Here is an 18,515-nt window from a genome sequence, read left to right on the forward strand (position 1 = left end):
TGATAAATCATTCTGGACTTCTACAACTCAACCCCCCAGCTATTAAGGCAAGAGACCAAATAACCCAGCTTTGCATACATTGCTATATTAGTTTGACCTATTTTTAATAGAACTCCTCCAGCAAAGGTTAGATGCTAACTGCAGAGAAAATACTGAAGCATGGCAATAAGTCCTAAGACAAATTAAAACTTTAATGAAGGTAGAATCAAAGTCAGCGGGAGGACAAATGCACTCTTTAGAAAAAATTCTCTTCTTGACATTACTAGGATCAAAGAACACGCACAGAAAAGAAAAATTGTGATAATTTCTTTAGAAATTCAAAGAACTCAACAGAAGTTCAATACGGTGCTGGATCTCATGCCAAATGCCTTGACCACACCACAGGTGCGTCCAACCCTCTGAATTTACTTTAGGGTTCTTAAAGGAATCAAAAATCCTCTTACAGCATGCTGGATATAAAGCTCTCTTTCTCTCCTTTAGTAGTAAGAATGGAAGTCAGGTATTCTTCTGTACTCTTTCTATACAAAGTTTGGCCTAATACTTATTCATTTATCATTCATTCAAAAATCTAAAAAAAATAAAAATAAAATAAAAGTGAATTTAATTCTGTGTCCATTTCACTTTACTCTAGACGTACAAGAGAAAGGCAAGCTTCACAATATCAGGTATTCTCAGATGATAGTTTGGTTACTGAAAGAAAAATCTCAAGAAATACTTTTAGTCTCAAATTAAATTTCTACAGTCAGCAGAATTCACATCAAACTTCAAATCTTGGTCCTGGTTGGCTGACCAAACTTCAAAAACTAGGTTTTCATGAACTCTAATAAGCTTTACCAGCATAAATCAAAAATATTGAAGAGGAGAAGAAAGATACAATTTTATGACTCAAACACCTGGGTCTGGAATTAATCCAAGACTGAAGATTTCAGTATCAAAGTAACTTTTATGTGATAGCTAAGAGAAGTGGGCAAAGTCTAATTAGCCCAGAGAAGACCAGGAATAAACTGATAAATCATCTACTTCTGTAATTCCATTTAAAACAAATAAATGGCAATATTTATAAATAAATTCACTATCAGAGCAGGGAAATAGTTCTGAATATTTCAAATGCTAAACATGCTCTTTAATAATGTATAATTATTTTAAAAGTCTCTGAGAACTGACGTCTGTTACAGTCTGCCCTGGTTTATAAGCATCCCACACATTATTGAAGCCAAGCTAATGTTTGCTGTCCTAGAAGTTCATGCCCCTTGTTTAAAAGGCAAGTCAAGAGCCCAATTAACTTCTTCACAGGAGTTAGTAACAATTTGAGAACCCTTTATCACACTACTCTTCCAAACTCTAAAAATCATTTGATATGCATTGCCTCTCATGGAAAATGATCTGTATGCAATTACTTCCATTTCCATCAGCCAATGAACAGAACTGCATGCCTTTTCTCAAATGCCTACATAATTCATCTTAAAACAATCTTAAACAAAATAAAATGCACTGAGCTCAGTGAGTGTCCGGAATCAAGTAAGTTAGGAACACGATGTGAATCTAAGAACCTCAGGAAGTTAAACAATTGTATTCTATCAGTCTAGACTAGTATCAGAGGGGTAGCCGTGTTAGTCTGGATCTGTAAAAGCAGCAAAGAATCCTGTGGCACCTTATAGACTAACAGATGTTTTGGAGCATGAGCTTTCACCCATGGAAGCTCATGCTCTAAAACGTCTGTTAGTCTATAAGGTGCCACAGGATTCTTTGCTGCTAGTCTAGACTAGGTGAGCCTATTACAACCATAACGTGCTAGATCAGTAGGCAGATTTAAAAATAAATAAATAAATAAATAAAATGGATAAAGAAAAGATTTCCTTTATCAACACTACTGTTACATTGTTATAATACATAAATCTAAATGGAGGGAAATGGTGATATAGAACAGCTGCAGATCAGTCTTCTGGTAATCCTGTGTAGCCTGCAAGCACTGGAAAATCAATACTATTTTGCATTTGCAGACCAATTTCTTTTTCTTTCGTTGCACTCCCTAACAAGGCTATTTATTTCGGTAGTCTCATTTCAGAGATATTCATAATGCAGCAAGAGTAAGAAGGAGGAAAAAGTCTATTTCGTTATTCCAGTGACTCAACAGACAACACAGCGAAAAAGTAATACTTAAGCATATATACGGTAACATGTTAAGTGTACAACGGTTCTCAAAACACGTCAAACATTTTATGATGTTTATTTTGTATAGTATCTTTTGTGCAAAAGTGATCGTACAACAAGAAAATCATATCGGGTTAGTGCAACCTGAGGATATTATACAATTAAGGGACATTATAAAAATAGGAACACTAACTGAATACAATGACAACCAACTGACCTTATTAAAGATTCTGTATGGCAATCACTAGAATGCAGTGATGACATAATTTATATTCAGTTAAAAGGTATACAATACTCAAAGAACATTTTAACACACTTCACGCACATTGTACTAAACCCTTTGTCCTAGTCAGCTAAGAGAATGAGATTATAGATGGCTGCATGTAAGACTTCAATTTCTGAGACATGATGAAGCTGGAACACCTAAAGGCAATCACAGGGCAACAGCACCACTCTGTGGAACTTCCAATTACAACAATCCCTTACTAAAGAGAAAGGCACATATTCATAACACAGACGAGAGCAGTAACAATCTGCCTTGTGTGATGCTGATAAAGGAAAGTTGTCTTTAGGCAAACTGTGAATTGGAAAACTATTAGTAATGACTCAATGTATTGTGGCTGTAGTTTCAAGTGCCACCCTTAATATTGTTGATTTAATTATTTTCTCCCGTACATATAAAACATTAGAAGAACTGAATTATACTGAATATGTATTTTGGGTCTGTCCACTGAAATATACTACACCACTAAGGTTAATAAATATTGTTGTAGATACTTTAAATCTCATTTATAAATGTCTACTGGAAAGGACTGAGATATGGCAATAACTGTTAATTATTTTTAAATTAATTTGAAAATGATGTTTTTCCCTTGCAAATCCATAGTGGTAAAATATGATAAAACTAGGTGAGAACTCACATATTATAGAAATAATTTCTATCAAAAAGCTATGCTTTGTAATTTCGGTAATGTCAAATAAAAGAAATCTTGTTTCTCACTTATTAAATCTTTATTATTCAGTTAAATGCCAGTAGCAAAGCAGGTTTTAAAGCGCTCTTCTTTTATCAAGGAGAGGCAGTAAAAAGAAATGTTGTGTAAAGGTTATTGACAGCTCAGTTATTATAGGAAGATAGACTATAAATATTTAACTTCACAGAATTTTAGAATTAAAAAGAAACAGATTTATCTCTAGTTCATCTCCCTATTAATGAAGGATTGTCCCTTACGGTGCTTTGAGAACTTTGTTCACTATAATTCAAACAACAAATCTTCCTTCACATCCCTCTCAGATGATTTGACTATCTAGAGGACCAAAGGCAAATTTAAAAAATTATATTTTTAGAAAAGGGAGAAGAAATGGACCCACTACTTTGATATTTATAGGAATATATTAGTAATATATGGAAATCTGTCCACTTCTCCAACAATTCCCTGGGGTTCACATTGCGTCCTTGATTTCAAAATCCCCACAAACCACTGCTTCACGTAGTTATATTGGGAACTGAGGGACAGGTAATCAAAAGGCAGTGCGATTGCAAAGATACAATACAGCACAAGTATATACATGAGGCAAAAGAGCAACCAACACAGCATGGCTAGCATGGATACAATGCACCATTAGTATTTACACTGGCGTTATTTCACAGGTTTAGCCCTTTAATAAAGGCACAGACATGGAGTGCATGAAAGCACATATCAGGTCCCATGAAGGGCAGGAACATGAGTCAGACCATTCAGCCACAAGGCAAAGGATCGCCTCAGGCTATTCTGAATCGGCTTCCTTTGGCTCATTAAATGAGCAATGGACCAGGGTATATCTGGCCTTCCATAACCAAATGGACATTCCTCACCATATACTTTTTTTAAGGGAAGGAAGAGATGATAAATAAGGAAACTCTTCCAAAAAGGAGGCAACAAGATGGGTTAAGGAAGAAATACGCACAAAATCCAAAGAGGGTGGTGGGGAGAAACAGATAAAAGATAAGGAAGGAAAAAGGAAGATGGTAAAGGGAGACTATGGAGTTTCAGCTACTCCTGCAGTTTTAAATAATGGTAATATATAATTTTATTTAACTGAGAAGCTGTTCATAAAACCTCCCCTTAAACACTGGAATACCCTCTTTATTTGAGGGCAGGAAAAAAGGTGAAGATAGTCTTACAAATACAAAAAATTAAACCTATGATCTCCCTCTGGGAAAGATCAGCTGCTTTTAGAATCAAACAGTTCAATTGGTTTCATAAGACCAGTTGGATAGAGTACAAAAATGTGTTTAAAATGCCATTTAATCATTACACATTAATCTGGCTCTTGCTTTTTTCATGTCGTTTATTAAAATGATTTTCTGAAAGTGTTCTAGGGTGTGGATTTTTTTAATCTTGACACTAACTGCCACCTAGACGTCTTTTTATACTTTGTTACATACTAGAAATGGATGTGGGAAGGGAAAAAACAGGGACTTCAACAATCTGTTAGTGATTCACATTGATCTTTTGGCTTGTTAGAGAACGGAGAGGTTTTGGACAATTAAACACAAGATGGCGCAAACAGGGATTTTAAATGGCTGTAAAACCACGCTATACACTAGTACCTATGTAAAAAACAGAGAGAGAAAGAGAGAAGAGATAGCAAGAATGCCTATGCCATTTAAAGGAAAATCTTTCAAAGTGCTAAGCAGTAAATCCTGCCTGCTTTACAGAACTGTGTTAAAATCAGCAGAGAATGGAATACCCCACCTTCACAGTTCCTTTTAAGGCTATGTCTACACTAGAGACCTGACAGTGGCACAGCTGTACCTATGCAGCTGTGCCGTCGTAAAACCTCCTGTGTAGCCCTCTATGTCAATGGGAGAGAGTATTCCTGTTGACATAATTAAATTACCCCCAACGAGTGGCGGTAGCTATGTCAGTGGGAGAGCATCTCCTTCCAACAGAACGCTGTCCACACTGGCGCTTCTGTTGGTGTAACTTATGTTTGTCAGGGGCGTGTTTTTTCACATCCCTGAGCAACATAAGTTTTATCGACAAAAGTGCTAGTGTAGCCATAGTCATCGTGGATACATATAATCTGTGATCTTCCCAGTGCGCAAGGAGAAGGAGCCAACTAATGCTGTTTGCAGTGCAAACTAGCTTTGTGAGGAAGGTGTATGGGTGTGGCCTTGTCCCCTGCCTTTTGAAAAAGAAAGGTTTTTTAAAAGGTGTGGCAAGGTGTTGCCTATGCACCTTAGCTCTCAGGAGGCAATATATCTTTCCAAGTCATAATGCCACCACTTACTGCTATTGAGACACTGTATCTTCTCTTACCCTTTACAGTCCAGGTCTTGAGAGACTGAACTGAATCCCAAACAAGGGCTTAGCTGCACACAAATACCAGAGTTAGACCCTGATATTGCCAAACCTTATTTAAAGTATCTGTATATCAAGGCCAAATCTGTCAAACCCCAAACTGATCATCATAATAAGTTGCTTCTCCAATCTCAGTGCATAGATATTTACAAATATTACTTAAAACAATTAATAAATTATGTATGCGTAGATGATGTGTCATTCTCACAAATAAAATATTTTCTTATACTTAAACACAGATTCCAATGCCAAAAGATCCAACCTGATCTCCTATATGTCACAGGTCATGGAATTATTTTGGGGAAGCTTTCAGAGCATATATTTAAGATAATCATTCAATCTGATTTAAAAATTGCCTGTGGTGGAGAATCTACCATGATCCTTGATGAACTGTTCCAGTGCTTAATTACCCTCACTGTTAAAAATATACACCTTATTTCCAGTCTGAATTTGTATAGCTCCACTGGATCACGTTTTACTTTTCTCTGCTAGACCTTCTCTTTGTTAACCTAAATAGACTGAGTTCCTTGAGTCTACCACTGTAACGCAGGTTTTCTAATCCTTTAAGCATTGTCGTCGCTCTTCTCTTAACTCTCTCCAATTTATCAACATCCTTCTTGAATTGTGAACTGGACACAGTATTCCAGCAGCGGTCGCAGCAGTGCCAAATATAGAGGTAAAATAACTTCTCCTCCTACTCAAGATTCCCATTTATGCATCCAAGGATTGCATTAGCCCTTTTGTCCACAGTGTCTCACTAACACCCCCCGCCCCTTCCCAATCTTTTTCAGAGGCATCACTTCCCAGGATAGAGTGCTCCCCTCCATGGTGTAAGTTTGGCCTGCATTCCTTGTTCACAGATACACATATACATATATACACACACACTTAGCCATATTGTTTGCTTTCATCCAATCTAACAAGATATCCAGATCACTCTAAATTAGTGATCTGTCCTCTACTATTTACTACTCCCTCAATTTTTGTATCATCTGCAAACTGGATCACTGATGATTTTATGTTTTCTTCTGGGCCATTGATGAAAATGTTAAATAAATAGAGTGGGGCCAAGAACTGATCCCTGCAGGATCCCAGCAGATGACAACTCCCTATCATTTTGAATCCTATCAATTACCTAGTTTTTAATTCATTTAATATATGTCAAATTAATTGTATATCATTCTAGTTTTTTAATCAAAATGTTATGCAGTACCAAGTCAAACACCTTACACAGGTCTAACATTATTACCTCTGCACTACTGTGGGTTTGGGGTTTTGGAGGTTTTTTTTTGTTTTGTTTTTTTAATAAGATTACAAGTTTGGTTGAAAAAGATAATTAGTATGACAAAAATCTATTTTCCATAAAAATAAATGCCAATCAGAACAGGTTATTAGCTTCTTATAATTCTTTATTAATTAAGTCCTGTATGGCCACTCCATTATCTTGCCTGGCGTCAATGTCAGACTGACAGAACTATAATTACCCAGATCATCTCATTTACACTGTTATTAAATAGTGGCACATTACTAGCTTTCTTATAGCCTTCTGGAACTTCCTCAGTGTTCCAAAACTTTTTTAAAAAGAACTGATTTTTAATCTCTTGGATGCAAGCTATCTATCTAGAAATGATTTAAAAATATCTAACTTTAGTAACCTCTGTTTAACATCCACCTGAGATATCACTGGAATGGAAAGAGTGTTATCATATGATGAGACAACACAGTCTGTTCCTTTTCCAAATACAGAACAGAAATATTCATTGAACACTTCAGCATATTCTGCATTATTATTGCTGGTTCTACCATTTCCACCTAGTAACGGACTAATACCATTGTTAAGATTCTTTTTCCTTACTACATCTCTCTTATTCTCCTTAACTCTGCTGGCCACAGATTTCTCCTTGAGTCCCTCTGTTTCCCTTATCAATTTTCTGCAATGTCTAAGTTCTGATTTATATTAATTACTATCAACTTCCCCTTTCTTTCATTTGTTATATATTATTTTTTACCTGCCTTCACTTCCCCTCTAGAGTTGCTCTTTAAAAAAACCAATACAGCCTTCTTCCTCAATTCTGGCTTTTTGGGCATCTAGTAAAGTGTTCTTAAGCAATTCTCAATCATCATTCACATTTTTCTGATTAAATTATTCCTCCCAGACGATTTGGCTCATAATTGTTTTCAGCTTCATGAAACTGGCCCCTCTAAAGGATCAACCATCTGTGAGTGTGAGTATATACGCTTTAATGGTCTGAATTTTATTATGTTAACATATTATAAACGTGATCATGTCATGACCACTTGTACCTAAGTTATCATTATTTTTTATTTCTTGACACACAGAATACTGGACAAACTGAAGATTGTGGAGAAACTGCAGGAAAAAAACTTTCTTCACAAGATATGATACAAGATTTCCATAGTTTCAGACTATTTTTGTTATGCTCGTAAATTTTCTGAAGAAGTCTTCAGTACAGTGGGAATAAATGCCAGAACAACAACATGCTGGTATAAATTCCAGTATCTCGCGCCTTTACTTCAGTCATGTTTAAAGCTGAGCTCTCTTTATGAAGTGCTCTTCGTAAAATTGCATTTTTTTTGGAATGCATTTGAGACAGTTTCCTTTTACAGTGTTTTGTCCTGCATTTCATTAATCTACAACGCAGTTATCGCTCAGATTTATGCCAATGAGTGAGCTAACTGGAAGCTTCTGTGAGGCTTAGTATTCTAAAAATCTTCTAGGGTCCAATCCTGCAATGAGATTTCTGCAGATGCCTGCCCCTACTGATTTCATTGCAGGACCAAGGCCTTACTGACTCATGGTTGTATTTCAAACTTGGAAAGATAAACAGAAAGATCCACAATCAGAAATGCAACAAAAAAGTCCAATATATACTTCAGAGAATTACAACAATAAATAAGCAAATAAATTCAATCAATGGTTTAAAAAAATCAGAAGCGCTGGCTAACTATTTTAACAACACTAAATTGCAAGGACTTTGGTTGACTTTTATGGAAAAGTTAAAATACTCTATAGTTAGAGTCTAAAATGTCTTTGGTAACAGTAATACATTACCTGGCAAATTAGTCTTCATTATATCAATGCCAACTTGAAGCTCAGGCTCAGCTGCAAGAACTGCATAATCCCCTTGATGAGACACATTAAAATTGAAATTGGGATGGATACCGAGTATGTCATTCACCAGGAAGGGTTTTCCTTTTGATGTCCTTTGCAAGTGTATTTCATTCCAAGGTATCCGCAGTTTTTCTGCCATTAATTTTCTTATCAGCAGACGACCAGCCTATGAAATTAAAAAAAGTTTAAAATGATGCATATGGAACCATTGTGCCATATACAAAGATCAATTTGTAACTACTAAAATACCAGTTAGTTTACTTACTTAGGAAGTACAGCTAAGTTTTACTTATTACTTAAAGAAATTTGCTATTTACAAAAACCATAGCATGAGATAAATGAAAGAACTAAAAATGTTTACCAGCTCAGATACATTTTACACAAGCATTTATTTGTGATGTATCAATAATTTACGCAGCACAGTAAAATGCAATCCCCCTTCTAAAGATTCGTATTATCTGAAATAGGATTTCCCTCCTTTCACTACCTCATCACCTTCCTGCTGAGGATGTTTTATTCCCCTGCCCACAATAGTGAATATTTCTTTGCACTTAATTAAAACTCTCTCTCAGCTTTCCTATTAATGTTGTTTTCGTTAAATATCATTTAAAAGCTAAATGAAGGGCTTGTGGAAGTAGAACAGTCAAAAATGATCATTAATAAAACAATTAGTTATAATTTATATTACTTGAGTTTATATAAAGCTTGAACTTCATCTTTGCAGAGTTTTAAAAGATACACAGTCATATTCTTACACATTATGCTTCCTAGTTATACAATCTCACATTGTTGCTGGTTTTTATTTCATGAAATAACATTATAAAACAACAAGGTTGAGAGAATTCTTTCACAATCCCTTGTGACCTGTTGTCTGTCAATAGTTCACAGACAGAACCTCTCCCCCCACTATCACTAATACCACTAAGACAACAGAGACTAATCATTGTTTGATGTATTTGATTCCTCAAACTGCCTCCGAAAAATATGTGCTTTGCAGCATACACTGAAGGTCAAAAATTGGGCTACTCTGGATTAGAGGAGGGAGAAGTACATTCTAAAGGAAAGAGCCCTGAGCTAGAGAACACCCTGCCAGCAGTCCCTTTTCTTTTATAGCAAAACCCAGCCTGCAGCTGCCTCCAGGACTTCAGCTGATTCAAACTATGGCAGCATGTCATGGTGAGACAGGCAGTATCCCAGGATGAAAGACCTAAGGCAGTTATGCTATGCTGCACCTGGGACTGAGACTTGAAGGGTATGTCCATACTGCCACTGCATTTAGGAACAAGCCTCACAACCCAGGGCCACAGATATGTGCTACCTAAGCTTGTAAGCCTTGTATTACAATGCTGAAAAACAGCTGTGTATGGGCTGCCTTCAGGTTAAGTCTGGGTCTCTCAAGCCCGGGGAGAGGGTGCTAACACTGCAAGTCTATAGCCCTGAGTCGGGAGGCTTGTTCCTGAATGCAGTGCCTGTATGGACACACCCTTCGAGCTTTATAAATTAACACGAACAGTTTGAACTCCTCGCAGAAAGCCAATACAGGGCATGGAGTGCTGGCCACAGGACGCTCTGGCTGCCCTGCCGCAGGTTCAGTTGGTGGACAAGACCGGTTTTGCCAGCAGACGCGGGGCGGCACCTTCTATTCTACACAGGCAAAGCACGGTGCACGTGCGTGGCTCAATAACCATAATAAACACTAAGGTCAACAACTGGCGCTGCTTTAAGTAAATTACCCGCGTTTCCTCCTGCCCTAGTACCTCCCTTTCTACACGCGGCTCCCCCGCGCTATCGCCATAAGGCGCAGCCGCCTCCTCTACCATGGCAGCCTTGGCATCCCGGGCAAAGACGAACTGGCGGACGCGGTCCCTCTCCTCAGGCTGCACCAGGCGCGCGGCCAGCAGCCACTCATCCCGCCGCGGGACCCAGGCGGCGCAGGGGAAGGCCCAGCGCGCGCTGCCCATACGGAACCGCGGGGCGCCCCAGCTCTCGTGAACCCGCGGGCGAGCCCGGGAGCGCGCCTGGCCACTAGGGGACGGTCACGGAGCGCGGCAGTGTGGGAATCCCCGTAGCCCTGCCGGGGGGCGCTACACACGAGGGGACACAGGGGAACCCAGCGCTCTCCCTCGGGGAGCCGCACAGCGGCCACTACCCCAGCCCCCCTGACTGAGGGAGGCAGGGGCCCTGCGGGGGGAGGCGACAGGGTCAGTGGCCGGACGTCATAGCCCCGCCCTCTTTCGGCACATGGACCAACCTACAGACAACGAAGCGCGCTCCTGTGCCACTCGGGGCCGTGCGCCTTCCTGGTACTGGGGGAAACACTCAACAGGGCGCGCGCCTCCCGCCCCTGGGAAGAGCGCCCGACGCGCCCACATCCCTGTTCCAGAACACATCCCCGGCTGACGAGGGTAAGCGACGGGACGACGAACCAATCAGCAGCCTACCAGGGACAGCGGCTGCTACGTGATAGGGCGGGCGAGGAAGAGTCCAGCAGCAGTTAACAGAGGGCAGAGTTACTAGCGAGGACAACGCGAGAAGCCACTCCGAGCACAGGGATGGAGGGACTGACAGCCGGCTGAGCCAACCAGCGTGCAGCGGCAGCATAGCGGGTCGGCGAGACAGGCCGCAGCGTTACTACTCTTGGCTGCAGGTGGGTGTCTGCGCGTTATTGAGGAGGCGCGAAGATGAGGCAATGGGTCTCTGAAAGGTCAGCCGCCGCGGGTGGGTGCTGGAGGTCACCCCATCCAGCGGGTTGGCTCCTGTGGTGAGGCCCGGTCAGCATCCGCCTGCCCATAGTGTCAAAATTTGCCTCTCTTCAGAATGAGCGCCGTGTTGTTACTGAGCATGCGCGAGCTGCCCGAAGATGCGCAGTGGCAACGGCTGAAGCCAGCCCTGCCAGTGTCTGTTCAGTGAGTTAATGGCAGCGAAAGCGGGGATGTTGGGGGGAAGAGACACTCCTAGGACCGGTGCTCTGCAGCGCCCCATATGCAGGCTGTCTGCTCTGTAGTCACTACTAGTCTAGCCCAGTTACTGCTGCGCCAAACAATTTAAAATTCTGAAAAAATCTGCATATTTTAATCGTCAAATAAATGTGTCAAGTCTCAGAGTGGTAGCCGTGTTAGTCTGGATCTGTAAAAGCAGCAAAGAGTCCTGTGGCACCTTATAGACTAACAGACGATTTGGAGCATGAGCTTTCGTGGGTGAATACCCACTTCCTCGGTGGGCATAAATGTGGTGGCTCCAGCGTGGCATTGGCGAGCACAGGCCACTGGCTGCACTGAGTGGAGTCAGCAGTGAGGCACCCAACCCTGACACAACACAAGGACAGAGCCTGTCCCTCTGTGCCAGGTGCACCAGGTGTGGGCAGGCAGGATCTTAGAGTGGGGGGATCCAGGTGTGGATTGAGAGGTTTCTGTGTGGGGCAATCTGGGTTTGGGCGACTCGGAGGAACCAGATGCACAGGGGCTCGTTGTAGGGTTCTGGGTACAACTGTGATGGGACTCTGCAGTAGGTCCAGGTGAAGGTGGATGGGGCTCAGCAGGGGGGTCTGGGTGGGATAGAGCTCGGCAGGGGTTCTGGGTGTGGGGAGCAGAGTGGGGGGTCCAGATGCTGGAGTTTGGTGGGGTGGGAATCCAGGTGCAGCTATTTGGGGCATGGTGAGGTGGGATCTGGTGCGGATGGTTCATTGGGGTGATCCAGGTGCTGTGGGAGTAGAACTTGACAAGGGGGGCATTCTGAGTGCGAGAGTGAGACTTAATGGGAGGGTCTGGGTATGAGGGGGTCTGGATACATGGAGGTTGGGCAGATGGGGGAGCAGCTCTCCCTACAGTGATGCCTTCCCCTGCAACTGAGGAGCGATGGGTGCAGGAAGCATGGGAGAGAGGGGGCAGTTTGCAGAGCTTCCTGCAGCCAGAGGAGAAATCGGGGGGTGGGTGTGAGCCAGCCCTGGATGCCATCAGGGGAAGAGAAAGTCCCATCCTTCCCAGCCCTGCTGGGACTAGCAGCTGAGCCCAGCGCAGGGGAGGAGCCACCAGCCAGGTCTTTCCCAGTCCCACCCCTTGCCCTACAGTGATTTATCTTTCTGCTAGCTGCCCTAGGTACCTGAAACATACTGCTGGGGAGGGCTGTATGACCACTCTTGTGATTTCCCTTTGCTTCCCTGTTAGAAAGTCATTTTTCTGTGGGGAATCAAAGAAATCTGTAGGGGACATAAATTCTGCGCATGCGCAGTTGTTCAGAATTCCCACAGGAATACCAAGTGCCTAGAAAATCCTCCATTGCCTCCCATACTGTCCTCAAGCATGGATGCGTGGCCAGGTATGCAAGCCCTGCCCTTCTCCGTGGCTGCCCCAAGGTTGGGCACCAAACGGACAGGGGGGAAGGGATGAGACACAGTGCTGTTGTAATATGAGGCAGGGAGAGGCACAACCACAACAAGTGCCGGGGATGTCGGTCTCTAGTCTGCCCACTGCACCCTTGCATACCACTTTTGTGCAAGTGTAGAGAGTCCCTCCCACTCACCCACACCATCTCGCCCTTGTAATGCTTCACTCCAGCAGTTTTTCCTGATGAATAGGAATATGATTCTGTCATGGAAGTCACTGATTCTGGGACTTTCCGGGACTACTTCTGTGGCAGGGCTGGAGCAGTGGCCACCAGAAGAGCTGACTAGCAGTCAGCCCCGACTGCCAAACATCTTACCAATGGTCAGCCCAGGGCCACCGAACAGCTGACTAAGGGCCAGGAGGAGCAGCAGTGGGGCTGGAGCAGCTGCAAACCCCAGCACTGCTCTGTTTGTCCCCTGCCCTGGGTATTTTTAGTAAAAATCGGGGACGGATAATGGGCTTCTGTGAATTTTTGTTTGTTGCTTGTGACCTGTCCCTGACTTCTACTAAAAATACCCATTAAGGAATCTTAACCTTACTGATGAATAATCCCAGAACTGCTTCCTCCCCCGAATGGCTGCTATTGCAGGATCCATCCTTCTGAGGGAGCAGAAAAGCAGCATTCATCAAGCCCAGTGCCAGCATTAGATTTGTGGGAGGGGGAAGTACTTGTGAAAATCGATGACGAATGATTGCACCTTTTTCTACTTTCTCAAGATCGTGTTTCTTTGTTTAAAATGAATGAATTTAATAGTTCTGATAGAGTCCAGAAAGATAGCTTCAGAAACTGAAGTCCATTGGCAACATGGTGTGTTTCAACTCTGGCCTTCACAATCTATCTCTGTAGATGCATGTCTGTTTCACTTCTCATAATCATTTTTTCCCCACTCAAGATCTCTGGCAGAGATATAAGGTTATATCTTCACTGCACTTTTGTTCACTGCACTAAAACTTTTGTTGCTAGAAATATGAAAAAACACCCCCCGAACAACAAAAGTTTTAACAACAAAAAGTGCCTGTGTGCACAGGGGTTCGTTGGCAGGAGATGCTTTCCCGGCAACAAAGCTACCACCCCTCGTTCAGGGTGGTTTTATTTTGTTGTCAGGAGAGCTCTCTGGCAATGAAGGGCGGCTACATTGCTTGCTTTACAGTGACACAGCTGCAGTGGTACATGTGACGTTATTGATATAAGCTGGGACCATATAGAACATGGTTGCAACCAAGGTCCTGTAGTGGCACCAAATCTTTTGTAAAGGGGGTCATATAAGGTGTCTAAGGCCAGGTTATGGGTTGCTGATTATGATTATGCTGTCTATATGCATGTATCATTTTGTAGTTGAAGTTATGAATATTGGCTCTATCCTGTCTGTATTTCAAACTTGTGCTATGCTTCTGGGTGACACCCCAGACAAGTTGGTGTTAGCTCTGCCTAGCCTGCTTGATGGCCCATTAAGGACCATCAGCTATACAACTGACCCACTGAGAGAAGGCAGATACGCCTTGTACTCAGCAAAGTATGCAGGAACTTGCCCGTGTGACTCCAGACTCCATTTTGTTGTAATTTTCCACAGTAAGTACAAAGAAGTGTTCTTACACCTGGAAAAGACTATAAAAGGCTGTTGCCTCATCTCCATCTGGTCTTCTATCCTGCCTCTTACCTCTGGAGGAACTTTGCTACAAACTGAAGCTCTGAACAAAGGACTGAATGACCCATCCCAGCGGGGGATATACTCCAGAGACTGGATTTGAACCTGCAGTTTATTCCATCACTGCTACAAGCCTGAACTAAGAACTTTGCCATTACTGTATGTAATTGATTCCATTTAGCCAATTCTAGCTCTCATCTTTACCTTTTTCCTTTTATGAATAAACCTTAGATTTTAGATTCTAAAGGATTGGCAACGGTGTAATTTGTGGGTAAGATCTGATTTGTATATTGACCTGAGTCTGGGGCTTGATTCTTTGGGATCAAGAGAACCTTTTTCTTTTATTGGGGTGTTGGTTTTCATAACCATTCATCCCCAGGATGAGTGGCACTGGTGGTGATACTGGGAAACTGGAGTGTCTAAGGGGATTGCTTGTGTGACTTGTGGTTAGCCAGTGGGGTGAGACCAAAGTCCTCTTCGTCTGGCTGGTTTGGTTTGCCTTAGAGGTGGAAAAACTGCAGCCTTGAGCTGTAACTGCCCTGTTTTAAGTGATTTTCCTGAATTGGTGCTCTCAGTTGGGTCCTGCCAGAACCGCATCGTCACAGTACGTCCATGCTGTTGTAAGGTGCACAGTGTAGACATTGCCTAAGGCTTTGGCTACACTACACCCTTTTGTCAGCAAAAGGCAGCTTTTGTTGACAAAACGTTGGAGGTATACACACTACAGTGCTCCTCCCACCGGCAAAACTCTCATGGTTTGCCAACAAAATAAAACCACCTGAGAGGCATAGAGCATTTTGCAGCAAAGTTAGATTGACAAAGTGTCGGTGTAGTTGCTGCGCTTGGTTTTGTCGCTCTTCGTAGCTTCCAAGAGGTGTCCCACAATGCCCATCCTAACTGCTCTGGACAGTAGTTTGAAATCTGCTGCTGTGCATCCAGATATACAGGCAACCGCCATCTCCCCTTTAAAGGCCTGGGAATTTTTGAAATTCCACTTTCTCTTTGGAGAGCTCATGTTGCATCTTGACCATGGTCTCTCAACGCAGCAAACACTCTCCGTCTTGGAGCACAGCTGAGTTGTTTGATCTGCTGACACTGTGGGGAGAGGAGGCTGTGCACCCCTAGCTCCACTCCAGCCATAGGAACTTAGATACCTACAGACAGATTTTTTGTGATTTGTTGGATAAGGACTATGAACAGGATGTGGTGCAGCATCGTGTGAAGATAAAGGAGCTGAGGTAGGCATAGGAAGGCAAGGGGGCAAACTATCATTCTGGTGCTGTGCTAAAGACCTACCTTTTCTATAAGGAGCTGGACGCCATCCTTGTTGGCGACCCCCACTTTCCCTGCCAAGAGCCCCGTGGATACTTTGGCAGGGTTGGGGGTGGTGGATAGTGGACCTAACCCCAAGGACAAAGTCAAGTTGGAGGAGGTCAAGTTGGAGGACAATTTAGAGCACACGGCAGGGTCGTCCGGTGGCACGGTGAGTCAGGACCTCTTTTCCACTCTGGAGGGGCCTAGCCAGCCTCAGCAGTCCATCTCTGGCGCACATGATGCAGAAGAGGAGAGCCCTGGTAAGTGATCTTTTTGAGTTGATGCTGATCGGTTATGTGAGGTGGAGCTGTACTTTGCTCTGTATGTTGGAGAAGTGGGTGAAGGAATACAAATGTGCATAACTGGCTGTGTTTGAGTGTGCTCCACATTCTCTTCTGCAGATAAGAAGTGTAGTGGAACAGTGTATTAATGCACTGTTAAAACCAAGATTTCACTGGAATCCTCCTGTCATGGAATAATCCCCACTCTGAACCTTAGTGTCCAAAAGATGGGGTACCAGCATGAATTCCTCTAAGCTCAATTACCAGCTTAGAACCTGTAGCTCTGCCACCAACCAGGAATTCCAGTGCCTGGTGCACTCTGGTCCCCACAAAACCTTGCCCGGGGATCCCCAAGACCCAGACCCTCTGGATCTTAACACAAGGAAAGTAAACCCTTTCCCTCACCGTTGCCTCTCCCAGGCTTCCCCTCCCTGGGTTACCCTGGAAGATCACTGTGATTCAAACTCCTTGAATCTTAAAACAGAGAGGAAAATCCACCTTCCCCCCTCCTTCTCTCTCCCCCTCCCAGACTCTCCCTGAGAGAGAAAGTAATCCTAACACAGAGAGAAAATTAACATCTCTCTCCCTCTTCCCTCCTTTCTCCCCACCAATTCCCTGGTGGATCCAGACCCAGTCCCCTGGGGTCTCACCAGAATAAAAAAACGATCAGGTTCTTAAGCAAGAAAAGCTTTTAATTAAAGAAAGAAAAACAGTAAAAAATTATCTTTGTAAATTTAAGATGGAATATGTTACAGGGTCTTTCAGCTATAGACACTGGGAATACCCTCCCAGCCTAAGTATACAAGTACAAATTAAAATCCTTTCAGCAAAATACAAATTTGAACTCCTTCCAGCCAAATACACATTTGCAAATAAAGAAAACAAACATAAGCCTAACTTGCCTTATCTACCTAATACTCACTGTTCTGGACATATAAGAGCCTGTATCAAAGAGATTGGAGAGAAACCTAGTTGCATGTCTGGTCACTCTCATAACCCAGAGAGAACAACAACCAAATTCTAACAGCACACACAAAAACTTCTCCCCCTCAAGATTTGAAAGTATCCTGTCCCCTGATTGGTCCTCTGGTCAGGTGACAGCCAGGCTCACTGATCTTGTTAACCCTTTACAGGCAAAAGAGATGAAGTACTTCTGTTCTATTAACTCTTACTTATCTGTTTATGACACCTCCAGAGAGATCTCTAGGAAAATTTCCTGGTGGTACTCGCCAATCTTCTTCCAAAGGTTCCTTGGCAGAGCAGGGAATTTTCCCCCACCACTTTACACAGACCAAAGCAGCAGCATAGGGCACCGTGTCTGAAACCACATGCATATAGTAGATGCCTCCTTGCTCAACCTCAGGAGTGAGATATCAGCTTCAATGACCCCCCGCCTGTGGAAAATGGTAGTAGAGTTTACAATATTGTCCCTAATCGTCTGCATTGATCCACTTAAAAAAACACCTAGACCATTTACCCTATTTTGAATGCCCAGTCCCCACCCAGGCTGAACTTGCTGTTTTGGGTGTTTGCTGAGATGTGTGCTTACCAAGGGACAGTGAGAAAGTGATTGATATGTTACAAGAAGTGTATTTTACTATAATGATTCAATGCCCTTCATGAACCAACAATCAGGCTTCTGTATATTGTTTCTTGTGCTTCTGCAGATGTGGCCTTCAAGGGAACCCCCTACACACCAGTGGAGCACCTCTGCCAGATAAAAAAGTGACCAAGGCAAAGCAGAGAGGACATGTTCCAAGAGGCACGCCAATCCTTAGAGAGCAAAAAAAGAGAATGCAGGGAATGGAGAGAGACCCTCAAGGAGAAATTTAAAATAAAAAGGCAGGAGAGAAAGGAGAGTGAGGAGCACATTCTAAAGGGCCAGGAGCAGATGATAAAAGTGATGGAGGCGCAAACAGAGCTGTTGAAGTCCCTAATCACTCTCCAGGCTGAAGAGGTGCGTGCTTGTCCTTCCTGCAGCTGATATAGAACTACTTTCCATGCCCTCCCCAAACTACTCCTACACATTCCTTGCAATCATCCCGCCCATCTCGGTACCCCTTTCACTCCACCTTTTCGACAGCTTCCAAAATGGTAGCTGGCTACACTGCCCTTTACGATTATCTCCCTTTTCTGAAAGATAACCAGTCTTTGTCTCCCTCACACAGTGGGTTGTGGCTGGAATTAATACACAGTGGCAATTTGTCAGATATCAGAGGGGTAGCCGTGTTAGTCTGGATCTGTAAAAGCAGCAAAGAATCCTG

The 18,515-nt window shown here is 42.9% G+C and overlaps 3 protein-coding genes across 11 annotated transcripts in view; 2 read left to right on the forward strand and 1 right to left on the reverse strand.

Annotated features, from left to right (window-relative positions):
• AASDHPPT (aminoadipate-semialdehyde dehydrogenase-phosphopantetheinyl transferase) overlaps positions 1 to 11,070 on the reverse strand; it is a 1,013,205-nt gene extending 1,002,135 nt beyond the window's left edge. For 5 of the 7 annotated variants that reach the window (XR_007770265.1, XR_007770264.1, XM_050928340.1 and 2 more), the window contains exons 1-2: positions 10,362 to 10,705; positions 8,569 to 8,794 (exon numbers count right to left, since the gene is read on the reverse strand). Coding sequence is in view for 5 of the 7 variants with exons in the window: in XM_050928340.1 (XP_050784297.1) it covers positions 8,569 to 8,794; positions 10,362 to 10,589 (454 nt within the window). In the remaining 2 variants the exon portion in view is untranslated. Of the gene's footprint in view, positions 1 to 8,568; positions 8,795 to 10,361; positions 10,706 to 10,883 lie in introns of those variants that run through there. The other 2 variants (XM_050928351.1, XM_050928330.1) reach the window with 2 other exon arrangements.
• A 107-nt stretch (positions 11,071 to 11,177) lies between these two features.
• Positions 11,178 to 18,515, forward strand: part of KBTBD3 (kelch repeat and BTB domain containing 3) — a 41,720-nt gene continuing 34,382 nt past the window's right edge. The window contains exons 1-2 of one of the 3 annotated variants that reach the window (XR_007770226.1): positions 11,178 to 11,275; positions 17,919 to 18,208. The gene's annotated coding sequence lies outside the window, so the exon portion shown is untranslated. The remainder of the gene's footprint in view (positions 11,276 to 17,918; positions 18,209 to 18,515) is intronic. The other 2 variants (XM_050927988.1, XM_050927979.1) reach the window with 2 other exon arrangements.
• Positions 11,190 to 18,515, forward strand: part of MSANTD4 (Myb/SANT DNA binding domain containing 4 with coiled-coils) — a 79,375-nt gene continuing 72,049 nt past the window's right edge. Inside the window, exon 1 of the mRNA XM_050928293.1 lies at positions 11,190 to 11,275. The gene's annotated coding sequence lies outside the window, so the exon portion shown is untranslated. The remainder of the gene's footprint in view (positions 11,276 to 18,515) is intronic.

This window comes from Gopherus flavomarginatus, chromosome 1 (assembly GCF_025201925.1).
Source record: "Gopherus flavomarginatus isolate rGopFla2 chromosome 1, rGopFla2.mat.asm, whole genome shotgun sequence".
NCBI lineage: Eukaryota > Metazoa > Chordata > Testudines > Testudinidae > Gopherus > Gopherus flavomarginatus.